This window comes from Hyla sarda, chromosome 4 (genome assembly GCF_029499605.1).
Source record: "Hyla sarda isolate aHylSar1 chromosome 4, aHylSar1.hap1, whole genome shotgun sequence".
Taxonomy (NCBI): domain Eukaryota; kingdom Metazoa; phylum Chordata; class Amphibia; order Anura; family Hylidae; genus Hyla; species Hyla sarda.
Genome location: NC_079192.1, coordinates 213,536,113 through 213,550,150, shown reverse-complemented (window position 1 = coordinate 213,550,150; position 14,038 = coordinate 213,536,113). Strand labels below are relative to the sequence as shown.

General features: G+C 43.2%; 1 protein-coding gene across 9 annotated transcripts in view; it reads right to left on the bottom strand.

Annotated features, from left to right (window-relative positions):
• MAGI2 (membrane associated guanylate kinase, WW and PDZ domain containing 2) overlaps positions 1-13,091 on the bottom strand; it is a 923,418-nt gene extending 910,327 nt beyond the window's left edge. For 3 of the 9 annotated variants that reach the window (XR_008892612.1, XM_056573435.1, XM_056573439.1), the window contains exon 1: positions 12,511-13,089. Coding sequence is in view for 8 of the 9 variants with exons in the window: in XM_056573435.1 (XP_056429410.1) it covers positions 12,511-12,808 (298 nt within the window). In the remaining variant the exon portion in view is untranslated. Of the gene's footprint in view, positions 1-12,510 lie in introns of all 9 variants that reach the window. The other 6 variants (XM_056573426.1, XM_056573428.1, XM_056573436.1 and 3 more) reach the window with 5 other exon arrangements.
• Between the last annotated feature and the right edge of the window lie 947 nt (positions 13,092-14,038).

Here is a 14,038-nt window from a genome sequence, read left to right as displayed (position 1 = left end):
TGATAAGAAAATAAGCAGTTGATATTGACACATAACATTCCAACACACTTTTGGAATATTTTTGGCTTATTATAGACTATATATATATATTAATTATTTATGACACATACCAAACATACCGTAATGTGGGGGAACTATACTGCACCTAATGTGGGGGAACTATACTGCACCTAATGTGGGGGGAACTATACTGCACCTAATGTGGGGGTACTATACTGCACCTAATGTGGGGGTATCTATACTGCACCTAATGTGGGGGTAACTATACTGCACCTAATGTGGGGGGAACTATACTGCATCTAATGAGGGGGAACTATACTGCACCTAATGTGGGGGAACTACACTGCACCTAATGGGGGGGAACTATACTGCCACCCTAATGTGGGGGAACTATACTGCCCCTAATGTGAGGGGAACTATATTGCACCTAATGTGGGGGAACTATACTGCACCTAAAGTGGGAGGAACTATACTGTACCTAATGTGGGGGGAACTATACTGCACCTAATGTGAGGGGAACTATACTGCACCTAATGTGGGGGAACTATACTGCACCTAATGGTGGGGGGAACTATACTGCACCTAATGTGGGGGGGGGGACTTTACTGCACCTAATGTGGGGGAACTATACTGCACCTAATGTGGGGGAACTATTCTGCCAACCTAATGTGGGGGGAAACTATACTGCCAGCCTAATGCAGGGGACCTATACTGCCAACCTAATGTTGGCGAAACTATACTGCCAGCCTAATATGGGGGAACTATACTGCCAACCTAATGTGGGGGACCTAGACTGCCAACCTAATATGGGAGTAGATAAGCAATTTTACCGTGTAATAGGAGATGTCGGCGCTGGATGAAGAAACCAGGAGGAGTGAAGCATAAAATCAAGTTGGGTTTATTAGATGCAACGCGTTTCACTGCGCATGCGCAGCTTCATCAGGCATGCGCCGACATCTCCTATTACACTGTCAAATTGCTTATCTACTGCCTCTGAGGAGGGCTGCGGATGAGGACACAAGCATCTACAGGCGCTTCCCATTGTTGTGTGTGTGCACACAACCAACTCTGGTAAGCGGCGTGGGATAGATCGTTTCCCTTTCCCTATGGGCCTGACCTGCTGATCCCGCACATGGAGCGCCTTCTGCTTTCCTTTTAGATCATTAACCTAATGTGGGGGAACTGTGCTGCCAATCTAATGTGGGGGAATTACAACCTAATGTGAGGGGAACTATTCAAAAATATAAAATTGTACTATTCTGATCCCTATAACTCTTATTTTTCTGTATATGGGGATGTACAAGGGTCATTTTTGCACTGTGATTTGTAGTTTTTATAGGTACCATTTTTGTTTTCATGGGACTTTTCAATTGCTTTTTAGATTTTTTTTATGCTATTTGAAATGATCAAAAATGAGCAAATCTGGTTAGTGCACTATTACGACTTTTGGGGCCCTACTTTTGATTGTGCCCAGGGCCACGCTTAGCCTAAGTGATGAGGAGAGGAAATCTCTAGACCAGTGCTGTCTATAGATAGGTGTCTCTGATGTGGTTTATACCCTGTTTCATGTATCAGAGCTCTATAATAGGTCAGATATATGTTTACAATACACGTGGCATTAGATGGTCAGGATTCATTCTTACTTCTGTATGATATCTAAAAGACAATATCTTCCACATAATGTTTTTTCTTCATGGGTTTATTTTTCATACTCAATTGAAAAAAGACACTAGGTAACCCACACTTTTTGTATTATAAGTTATTGTGCCCAAAATAATATATTCCTTAAATAAAAATAGCTGAATGATTTTATTCATTGTTTTATTATAAATTATGCATATACAGTATCTAATAAATAAAACAGGAATATTGATAATAAAGATGAACTATGTCTAGCCAGAGTTGTTGCAAGCTCACTCATATGGAGTGTAACATGAATAACCATGTTCAATCATCTACTGACCCTATTAATGGAAAAGGAACTCCCCGAGGGAGAGGGAAATCAGGGCATGAGATTCTTAAAGACATTTTACGTGGGGCCGAAAATGTAAAAAGTACCTGTCACCAAATAAACTGTTCTAAAAGGCTAATTACTCCTAACACCGCTCCAGCCCCTAAAAAAAAAAATTCAGAGCTTTAAAAAGCTGTGTATCTTACCATTCTTTTTGCTCACATAGTGCAATCTCCCAACAGGAGAAAGTAGGAGTTTCCAGCAGGCATGATATCACTGAAGCCTGCTGAGGGACCACTTCCGCCCTCACAGTGTTGCAGAACTGTGATGAATAGAAGACCTCAGGCTCTGTGCATGTTTCAGTATGTGTTGCTATGAGTGAGGCTCTCCTACAGCCTTCAGTCTGTGAAAATCAAGCTCCGTCCAGAGAAACACTTCCTGAGTTTGGACTCCTGCCAGGCCGGGAGGAGATCAAACTCACTGATTTAATTGCTTTAATTTAGTGGCGATCTTTTCAATTTCATTTTAACCTCTTAACAATCACGAGCATATATTTATGCCCATGGCTGGTTCCCGTTATGTGAAGCACTCTCAGGAGCTGACCGCGCTTCGTATCTGCTGGGTCCCGGTTGCTATCAACGGCCAGGACCCACGGCTAATACCGGACATCGCTGATCGGGCTGATGTCCGGTATAACCCTTTAGACACAGAAATCAACGTTGATTGCGGCATCTAAACCGGGAGAAAATACTGCTGGTTAGCTCAGCGGAGCTGTTTGGGACCGCCACGGTGAAATCGCGGCGTCCCGAACAGCTGAGAGGACAGCGGGGGTGCCTTGCCTTGCTCCTTGCTGTCCGATCGTAGCTCCATTGCTCTAAGCCTGAGATCTAGGCTAGAGAAATCGAGCACAGATTACACTGATCAATGCTATGCTATGGCATAGCATTGTTCAGTGTATGCAATCAAAGGATTGCATGTAATAGTCCTCTATGGGGGCTAAAAAAAAGTGTAGTTATAGGGGTCAGAAGATGACAATTTTAAACTTACTAGTTTTGGTGCATGTAGTTATAATTTTTTTAAAGTAGTAAAATAAAAAAAATAAAAAACTATATAAATTGGGTATCACTGTAACCATATGGACCTACAGAATAAATACATATTGTCATTTGTACCAAAAAGTGCACTGCGTAGAATTGGAAGCCACCAAAAGTTACAAATCATTTTTTTCTGGTTTTGCCATAAATTTTTGGTTGAAATGATTGATGTCATCAAAAAGTACAATTGGAGGCGCAACAAACAAGCCCTTATATGGGTCTGTAGGAGCAAAATTGAAAGCGTTCTGATATTTACAAGGTGAGGTGGAAAATACAAAAGTGCAAAAAAATAAAACTGTGGGGTTAAACATATTTATGTTGATGATTTGAAAAGTAAGTGAATTGGAAATTGTCTGCTAATTACACAAGGAACACTATATTAAAAGTTTTAATTTGGTGACAGGTACTCTTTAAAGTTGTAAAGAGGAGCAAAACATCCACAACCATCACATGAAATAATGTGTTTATATTCCTATTAAGGATTTTATATACCGCTTTTCTAGAAATCATTGGTCGTATACCAGTTTTGAGTCTCTTGTAAAATTGATACTCAGTTTATTGTCATGGAATATGATTTTTATATAATTTGACAATGCTAAGAATTTTTATAGATTGAACCATGTCTGCATTTTATCACTTTTAGTAAATACACATCAACATGTTTTATATCCTTGGAGGTAAAATATTTGTTGGATGTTTCACTGACATGCACCTGGGAACTGACCTAGCCCTGTGCACCTTGCATGCTCCATATCAAGACTCACACCATCCTTCCATGGATGCATAGTGGAGAGCTGACAAATATTTGTCATGCAAACTTAAAGTGCAAAAGAAATAAAAAATGTGTGATATGTCATAGAGACATATCAAAATTTTTATTGGTCTGGGTCTGAGTGTTCAGATCCCAACAAACCACCAAAACGAGCCAGCACATTCTCTTTCTGTTTCAGGTGACCCCCCCCGCAATCTCCCACTTGGCGCCCAGTTCTCCTCCTGAATAGAGCATGTTGACCACCGCGAGAAGCAGTGGCAGACTTGTCCCCTCAATGCGTCTCTATGGGAGAGCCGAAGTGCTTAATTCAGGAATCTCCGGCTCTCCCATAGAGCTGCATGGAGGAGGCATGTCAGCCATCACTTTGTATGGTAGTTGACACACTCCATTTAGAAGGAGAGCCGTGGCGCCATACAGGGGGGTCCCAGAGGTTGGACCCTCCCACGATCTTACACTTAGGATAGAGGATAAGTTTAATATCCTGGAGTACTCCTTTAATCACGGTATAATAAAACTTTCTAGCTACTTATATGTCCCAATGTACATGTTTAGATATGCTTCAAGTGCTGTGAGATAATAGAAACATTCAACACATGACTAGTTTTGCATTGTTGACCCTTGCCTAAGACTATCCTACTAATTTCACTCCCTTGCACTGGGATTATATTAGGCATAAGGTTAGTGAAATCTATACAGATGTGAAATAGTTCTCTCTGTAGAACTAAGTATATTTTTATTTGTGCAATTGGATAATTACATATTTCATAACATATCACTTAGGGTCCGAACAAAACCAAGATGTTTATCTCTCAGAAAGAGTGTAACTATAGTTCTGACCAGCATAACGCACAATCCCAAATTATGATATGCTATTTAGTCAGACTGATATCCTCGTCTATGATATGGACATTTTCCAGAAGCTCCAACATATACTCCGCCAATTTCTTCACACACAGGGTACAGCAAACACCTACAGCTCAGTTCCTGACATCAGTAAAGTATTAATGAATAGAGGATGAAAAGTGCGCAAAGAGAAATATGAGTCATATAACCCATGAGATCAAAAAGCTAAGGTAAAGCTAACCTTCAGATAAACATCCTTAGCCCAACTAAAAATATTCAATACATGTTCTAGGCTTCTCTCCTCTAAATTTTGGATTAAAGGGATACTCCGCTGCTAGATCCAAAGGTAGGGGATAACATGTCTTATCACGGGGTCTGGCTGCTTGGGACCCCCGTGATCTCTGCCGCGGCACCCCAGTCATCCGAGCATGGAGCAAGCTCCATGCAGTGCCGGATGACTGGCAAAAACAGCCCCATCCATTCATGTCTATGGGAGGAGGAATGATGGCTGTGTACTAGCCGTCATGCCCCCTCCTATAGACATGAATGGAGGGGGCGTGGCATGACAACACGCTCACAGAAGCCCCAGGCTTCCATGACCACAACGCCACAGTGCCGGGCCGGAGATCACGAGGGGGTCGAAGCAACCGGACACTCGTGATCAGACTTGTTATCCCCTATCCTTTGGATAGGGGATAACATGTATAGGGGCGGAGTACCCCTTTACCTCAACCAGGATTTGATAAGAAGAAATATACACTGCTTAACTCCTTGGGGACAGAGCCCACTATAACCCTAGGGACGGGAGCATTTTTTGCAATTCTGACCACTGTCACTTTAAGCACTAATAACTCTGGGATGCTTTTACTTTTCATTCTGATTTAGAGAACGTTTTTTCGTGATATTCTACTTCATGTTAGTGGTAAATATTCGTCGAAACTTGCATCATTTCTTGGTGAAAAATTCAAAAATTTCATGAAAAAATTGAAAATTTAGCATTTTTCTAACTTTGAAGCTCTCTGCTTGTAAGGAAAACAGACATTCCAAATAAATTATAGATTGATTCACATATACAATATGTCTACTTTATGTTTGTATCATAAAATTGACATGTTTTCACTTTTGGAAGACATCAGACGGCTTCAAAGTTCAGCAGCAATTTTCCAATTTTTCACAAAATTTTCTTAATCAGAATTCTTAAGGGACCAGTTCAGTTTTGAAGTGGATTTGAAGAGCCTTCATATTAGAAATACCCCAAAAATGACCCCATTATAAAAACTGCACCCCTCAAAGTATTCAAAATAACATTCAGAAAGTTTGTTAACCCTTTAGGTGTTTTACAGGAATAGCAGCAAAGTAAAGGAGAAAATTCAAAATCTAAATTTTTTAAACTTGCATGTTCTTGTAGACCCAGTTTTTGAATTTTTACAAGGGGTAATAGGAGAAAAAGCCACCCAAAATTTGTAACCCAATTTCTCTCGAGCAAGGAAATACTTCATATGTGTATGTAAAGTGTTCGGTGGGCGCAGTAGAGGGCACAGAAGGGAAGGAGCGACAGTAGGATTTTGGAGAGTGAATTTTTCTGAAATGGTTTTTGGAGGGCATGTCACATTTAGGAAGCCCCTATGGTGCCATAACAGCAAAGAAAAAATGCCCCCCAAAATTTGTAGTTCAATTTCTCCCGAGTACGGAAATACCCCATATGTGGCCCTAAACTGTTGCCTTGAAATACGACAGGGCTCCGAAGTGAGAGAGCGCCATGCACATTTGAGGCCTGAATAAGGAATTTGCAATAGGGGCGGACCCGGTTACCTACAGTAAAACCCTACAGCAGTGATTCCCAAACAGGGTGCCTCCAGCTGTTGCAAGACTCCCAGCCTGCCAGGACAGTCTATGGCTGTCCGGCAATACTGGGAGTTGTGGTTTTGCAACAGCTGGAGGCTCTGTTTAGGAAACACTGCCGTATGAGACATTTTTCATTTTTATTGGGGAGGGGAGGGGACTTGTAAGGGGGTGTATATGTAGTGTTTTACTTTTTATTATTTGTTAGTGTAGTGTAGTGTTTTTAGGGTACATTCACACAGGCGAGGGTTCACAATAAGTTTTCTGCTGGGAATTTGAGCTGCGGCGGAAAATTTGCCGCAGCTCAAACTTGTAGAAGGAAACCCACTGTAAACTCCCGCCCGTGTGAATGTATCCTGTACATTCACATGGGAGGGGGGGGGGCGCCCCAAACTTTCAGCTGTGGCAAAATGACAACTCCCAGAATGCACTGGCAGATCATACATGCTGGGAGTTGTAGTTTTACAACAGCTGTAGGCACACTGGTGGGGAACCACTGAGTTAGAAAACAGACTCTAGCTCAGTGATTCCAACCAATGTGCCTCCAGCTGTTGCAAAACTACAACTCCCAGTGCGTTCTGGGAGTTGTAGTTTTGCAACAGCTGGAGGCACATGGGTTGGAAACACTGAGTTAGGAAACAGACTCTAGCTCAGTGTTTCCCAACCAGTGTGCCCACAGCTGTTGCAAAACTATAATTCCCAGCATGGCCAGACAGTCAGGGATGCTGGGTGTGTAGTTCTGCAATATCTGGCCCTTCATATGTTGCAGAACTACAACTCCCAGCATGCCTGGACAGTCTGGGCATGCTTGGAGTTGTAGTTATGCAACAACTGGGGAAGGACAGTTTGGAGACTGCTAAGTAGTGGTCTCCAAACTGTGGCCCTCCAGATGTTGCAAAACTACAACTTCAAGTTATCCCAGAGTGACCATGCATGCTGGGAATTGTAGTTCTGCAACAAATGAAGGGCCAGATATTGCACAACTACACGCCCAGCAACCCTGACTGTCTAGCTATGCTGGGAGTTGTAGTTTTGCAATATCTGGAGGGCTACAGTTTGGAGACCACCTTATAGTGGTCTCCAAACTTTGCCACTTCAGATGTTGCAAAACTACAACTCCCAGCATGCCCAGACAGTCAGTGCATGTTGAAAGTTGTAGTTTTGCAACATCTGGAGAACCACAGTGTGGAGACCACTATACAGTGGTCTCCAAACTGTGACCCTCCAGATGTTGCAAAACCTTTGGCTGTGTTGGCATGCTGGGAGTTGTAGTTTTGCAGCTTTTAGAAGGCCACAGAGAAGATCACTTACCGCCATCTTCACTGTAGCCTTCTGCACGCCGCACTTTCCGGCCGCTCCAACTGCCGTCGCCACCACCGCTGGTCCAGGATACCTCCACCGGTCCGGGTAAGCCGGACCATGCTCCCCCCTCGCCGCCCGTATTCCCCACGCTCTGCACCAACTTCTATCGGTGGGCAGAGCGGGGGGAAATGAACTCTAACCGCCCCCCCCCCCCCCCGCCCCCCTCCTGCGATTGGTGGTCAGCCTGAGCGACCAATGGCAGGGGATAGGAGGGGGTGGCAACACTGCCATTTTAAGAACTGTCCAAAGTAGGAGAAAAACCCCATAGAAAACATATGCTGCTCTGGACAGTTCCTAAAATGAACAGAGATGTCAGCAGAGAGCAATGTGGTCATGATGTCAGCAGAGAGCACTGTGTTCCAAAGAGAAAATAATTTCCTGTGTAGTATTCAGCAGCCAATAAGTACTGGAAGGATTAAGATTTTTTAATAGAAGTAATTTACAAATCTGTTTAACTTTCTGGTACCAGTTGGTTAAGAAAAAAAAAAATTCCACCGGAGTACCCCTTTAAGCAGTGTATATTTCTTCTTATCAAATCCTGATTGATGTAAAGGGATACTCCGCCCCTATACATGTTATCCCCTATCCAAAGGATAGGGGATGACATGTCTGATCGCGAGGGTCCGGTTGCTTGGACCCCCTCGTGATCTCCTGGCCGGCACTGTGGCGTTTTCCACCGGAGTACCCCTTTAAATCTTTGTCACGCTTGCTCACAGGTAAATTCTGAGGATCAGCATTGCTGCATTTCACACGAGCACAAGAAATGTATTCAGTGTTACTTCCCAAGATGACTTCATGTCAGCGGAGGGGCCTGGTGGAGATGGAAGTAGTGTCATGAGATCACTTCATTGTCTCCAAGCTCTTGTAAATAACCTGACTGTTCTCATCCCTTCAGAGCTGTCATTAATCTGACACTCAGTAACCCTGATTAAATGTAAAGTCCTGGGTCTTATGTAAGGCATAGTGTGCCATACAGATCACCAGATCCTACCCATAATGCCTCTCGTTGCGTTCCTGATCATGATCATTTAACTCAAACTGATCATTTAATTCAAAAGTGACTGAATAGATTTCTTGTCATAAACATTGTCAGTGGTCTTGGCTCATTGGTGTAGTTATACACAGTAGTGTGATGTTTAAGGGATCAAACTCGAATACAATAAGTATTATTAATGTTATTTCTAAGACTCTAGGACAGTGGTCACCAAACTGTGGACCTCCAGATGTTGCAAAACTACAACTCGCAGCATGCCCGGACAGCCAACGGCTGTCCGGGCATGCTGCGAGTTGTAGTTTTGCAACATCTGGAGGTCCACAGTTTGGTGACCACAACTAGTAGAATCATAGCGCTCGTTCTTATCTTAACCCCTTAAGGACCAAGGATGTACTGGTACGTCCTTGGTCCTGCTCCCCTGATATAACGCGGGGTTACACGGTAACCCCGCATCATATCACGGCGGGCCCAGGTCATAGTGAAGCCGGGACCCGCCGCTAATAGCGCGCAGCGCCGATCGCGGCCCCACGCTATTAACCCTTTAGCCGTGCGCTCAGAGCTGAGCCACGCGGCTAAAACCGAAAGTGAAAGCTGCCGGTTAACTCAGTGGGCTGTTCAGGATAGCCGCGGCGAAATTGCGGCATCCCGAGCAGCTTACAGGACAGCGGGAGGGCCCCTACCTGCCTCCTCGCTGTCCGAAAAATTGAAAGAGCTATGATTTTTTAAAGGCAAGGAGCAAAAAACGAAAATGCAAAAACGGAAAAAACCCCGGTCCTTAACCCCTTAAGGACACATGACGTACTGGAACGTCATGTGTCCACTCCCGATCTATAACGCGGGGCCACGGCGTGGCCCCGCGTCATAGCGGTTCGGGCCCAGCCTCTAACAACGGCCGGGACCCGTGGCTAATAGCGCGCGGCATTGATCGCTGTGCCGCGCGCTATTAACCCTTTAGACGCGGCGTTCAAAGTTGAACGCCGCGTCTAAAGTGAAACCGAAAGCATGCCGGCTAGCTCAGTGGGCTGTTCGGGATAGCCGCGGTGAAATCGCGGCATCCCGAATAGCTGACAGGACAGCGGGAGGGCCCCTACCTGCCTCCTCGCTGTCCGATCGCCGAATGACTGCTCAGTGCCTGAGATCCAGGCATGAGCAGTCATGCGGCAGAATCATCGATCACTGGTTTCTTATGAGAAACCAGTGATCAATGTAAAAGATCAGTGTGTGCAGTGTTATAGGTCCCTATGGGACCTATAACACTGCAAAAAAAAAAGTGCAAAAAAAAAAGTGAATAAACATCATTTAACCCCTTCCCTATTAAAAGTTTGAATCACCCCCCTTTTCCCATAAAAGAAAAAACACAGTGTAAATAAAAATAAAAATAAACATAAATGGTATCGCCGCGTGCGGAAATGTCCGAATTATAAAAATATATCGTTAATTAAACCGCACGGTCAATGGCGTGCGCGCAAAAAAATTCCAAAGTCCAAAATAGTGCATTTTTGGTCACTTTTTATATCATGAAAAAATTAATAAAAAGCGATCAATAAGTCCTATCAATGCAAAAATGGTACAGTTAAAAACTTCAGATCACGGCGCAAAAAATGAGCCCTCATACCGCCCCATACACGGAAAAATAAAAAAGTTATAGGGGTCAGAAGATGACAATTTTAAACGTATAAATTTTTCTGCATGAAGTTATGATTTTTTCCAGAAGTGCGACAAATTCAAACCTGTATAAGTAGGGTATCATTTTAATCATATGGACCTACAGAATAAAGGTAAGGTGTCATTTTTACCGAAAAATGTACTACGTAGAAACGGAAGCCCCCAAAAGTTACAAAATGGCGTTTTTTTTTTCAATTTTGTCTCACAATGATTTTTTTTCCCGTTTCACCGTAGATTTTTGGGCACAATGACTGACGTCATTACAAAGTAGAATTGGTGGTGCAAAAAATAAGCCATCATATGGATTTTTAGGTGCAAAATTGAAAGAGTTATGATTTTTTAAAGGCAAGGAGCAAAAAACGAAAATGCAAAAACGGAAAAAACCCCGGTCCTTAAGGGGTTAATGGGTTAAAATGACAGTACTGTTTTTCATATATATCAGAACAGTCATTCGTGGAGTAAACAACTGTTCTACAAACAGGTAACCAGATCTGAGTGTTGCTTTAGATATTAGTACAACATGTTTAGATTCTCTTTCATCTCTATTGATAAATATTTCCCATCCTACCATAACAATATCCCCCCCCCCCCCCCCAGTCACTTCTCACCCATACACAGTATGTCCTCAGGTGTAGTGTGACCCATAATGTATGTGGCTAGGTGACTCTTTTAGTATGCTACCCTCTTAATGTAGTTGTCCGGCACTCACTCCTAACTAGTGATAAGCGGCAGGGGCCATATTCGAATTTGCGATATTTCGCGAATATACAGATGAATATTCGTCCTATGTTCGCGAAATTCGCATATTCGCTATGTTCGTTCTCTTTTTGCGAATATTTGTAATGAAATTCGCATAGTGCGCATGCGCCATTATATCTTTCACCTAAATGAAGGGAGGGATCAGTGTCCTCTGATTGGAAGTGCCGATGTTTGAGAATATTTGCATATTCGCAAAAAAAAAAAAAAACGAATATTCATGATTACGAATATATATTACTATATTTTAAATAATCGCAAAGTGCTGATATTCTCGTAAAAAAATTTGCATTTCGAATATTAGCGCTCAACACTACTCCTAACACCCCTACAAGGGGAAGTTATTTAAAGACTTGTTAGTGGAGATGTCACAGGTACTCTCATTGATGCTACTGCTGTTGCCGGTACTGTTGTAGCTTTACCGTTCTCAATGTATTCTGTTACCTAGCTACTGTAAAAAGATTTCATTTACAGTCATGTTATCTCCTGCATTCTGCCCAAGGTCTTTTATTTTTCACGTTTCTTTCCTTTACACAATCCACCAGAAGAAAAAAATAGAGAAGAACCGTTCTAGGAAATAAAGATCAATTCCGAATCCCATTCAAAGCGAACAAACAAGCAGATAATAAGCATGTATCCACATTACCCTGCTCTAATATGCCAGGATCCGTACGGTGCCCATCAATAATACATGCTAAACCCAAGCTTACGATCGCACAGGGCGCACGCAGCCATCATCAATAACAACGTGCAGTCTTTAGCATACTCCAGCATAGTAGTTCCATTTCATTCTGCGACACGACTGTCCATGTCCTGAACTTACAGCACCTTGCTGTTTCGGGCACACACACGCACACTGTGCCAGCACCAAGAAATCCCCAAACTCCAACAAGTCATTAATACAGCTGCGAAAACAAAGTTACTCAGGCAACTCCTGAATGTGGATGTGTTTCCCTTTGCATATAACGCTGCATTGCAGGGCTGGGCTTATTCCTTGTGATCATTCCCATGTGAGATGCCTAAAGAATGGCATCCTGCAGGTACCCCAAGCATGCCATGCCCGTATTGTTTACATGATGCTAACTCAAGTCACCGTATGTCATCAGGGAATGGCATGCCACAACGACAAAGCCACAAATCAGCGTGTACTACACAATAGACTGTGCATGGGCTTATGGCATGCGTATTACACTGGCACAGCAGTACGAGTACAGAGAAGAAACACTCCTACCTTGTTTTACACACTTAATTCTGATGGGGTCCTTGCAATGTTTGATGACAGCCAGTACATCCCTGATAGTGAGTCCAGCCACTGGAGTATCATTCACCTCCAACACTAGTTCCTCAGGTACCAGTTTGCCACTCTGATAGGACACCTTCCCAGGCTTTACCTCCCCAAGGTAAGGAAATTGGCCATTCTCAGCACCCCCTCTGATGTCAAAGCCCAGCTCCCCTTCCAGGCTCCTGTCAATCACACACTCATGGACTTTGTTGGTCCAGTGGTTTTTCTTCTTCAAGGTCTTGGACATGGCCCCTGGTTCTGTGGCGGAGATGAAGAGGGGGTTCCTTGGTGGTTCCTGATGAATGGCCAGGCTTTGGGGATGGGGAGGTTGCAGCAGCAGCAGGAATAGGAAGGAGGAGGAGAAGTAGTGTAGCCTCTTGCTCCAGCTGTATGTTGGTACACACTATAGGCATACATGCAGGTGTGAGTGTCACTAGCTGATCTCCATGCTGGCAGCTGGCACAGTGAGTGTGTGTAAGCGTGTGTGTGTACTAGTTGTACAGTAATAACTGGCAGAGGGGCAGAGGGAGGGGAAGGATGGAGAGCAGTAGGGGGAGGAGGAGGAGGAGGGATGGGAGCTGTCTGCTCTCTCCTCTCTTTATAACCCGGTAGTGAAGTGTGAGAGAGAGGCTGTGTGTGTTTGCCAGGCAACCAGAGAGGAGGAGGAGGCCAGCACCACAGCTCCGTATTGTAGCTTATTACTATCAATTCCCTGTACTGTACTTATGGATCTGCTCTTACGGCTGTGCCTGGATCCTTGTGGAAGCAAGGTTTCTCTGTATACTAGCACATAACCAGCTATATATAATAGTGCTAGATCCCAGTGCACTAAAGGACCATATTCCTCTGTATACTAACATGTAACCAGCTATATATATCATTATTATTCTAGTGCACTAAAGGACCATATTCCTCTGTATACTAACACATAACCAGCTATATATAATAGTGCTAGATCCCAGTGCACTAAAGGACCATATTCCTCTGTATACTAACACATAACCAGCTATATATAACATTACTAGATCCTAGTGCACTAAATTACCATATTCCTCTGTATACTAACACATAACCAGCTATATATAATAGTGCTAGATCCTAGTGCACTAAAGGACCATATTCCTCTGTATACTAACATGTAACCAGCTATATATAACATTACTATTCTAGTGCACTAATGGACCATATTCCTCTGTATACTACCACATAGCCAGCTATATATAACAATACTAGATCCTAGTGCACTAAAGGACCATATTCCTCTGTATACTAACATGTAACCAGCTATATATAACATTATTATTCTAGTGCACTAAAGGACCATATTCCTCTGTATACTAGCACATAGCCAGCTATATATAACAATACTAGATCCTAGTGCACTAAAGGACCATATTCCTCTGTATACTAACATGTAACCAGCTATATATAACATTACTATTCTAGTGCACTAAAGGACAATATTCCTCCGTATACT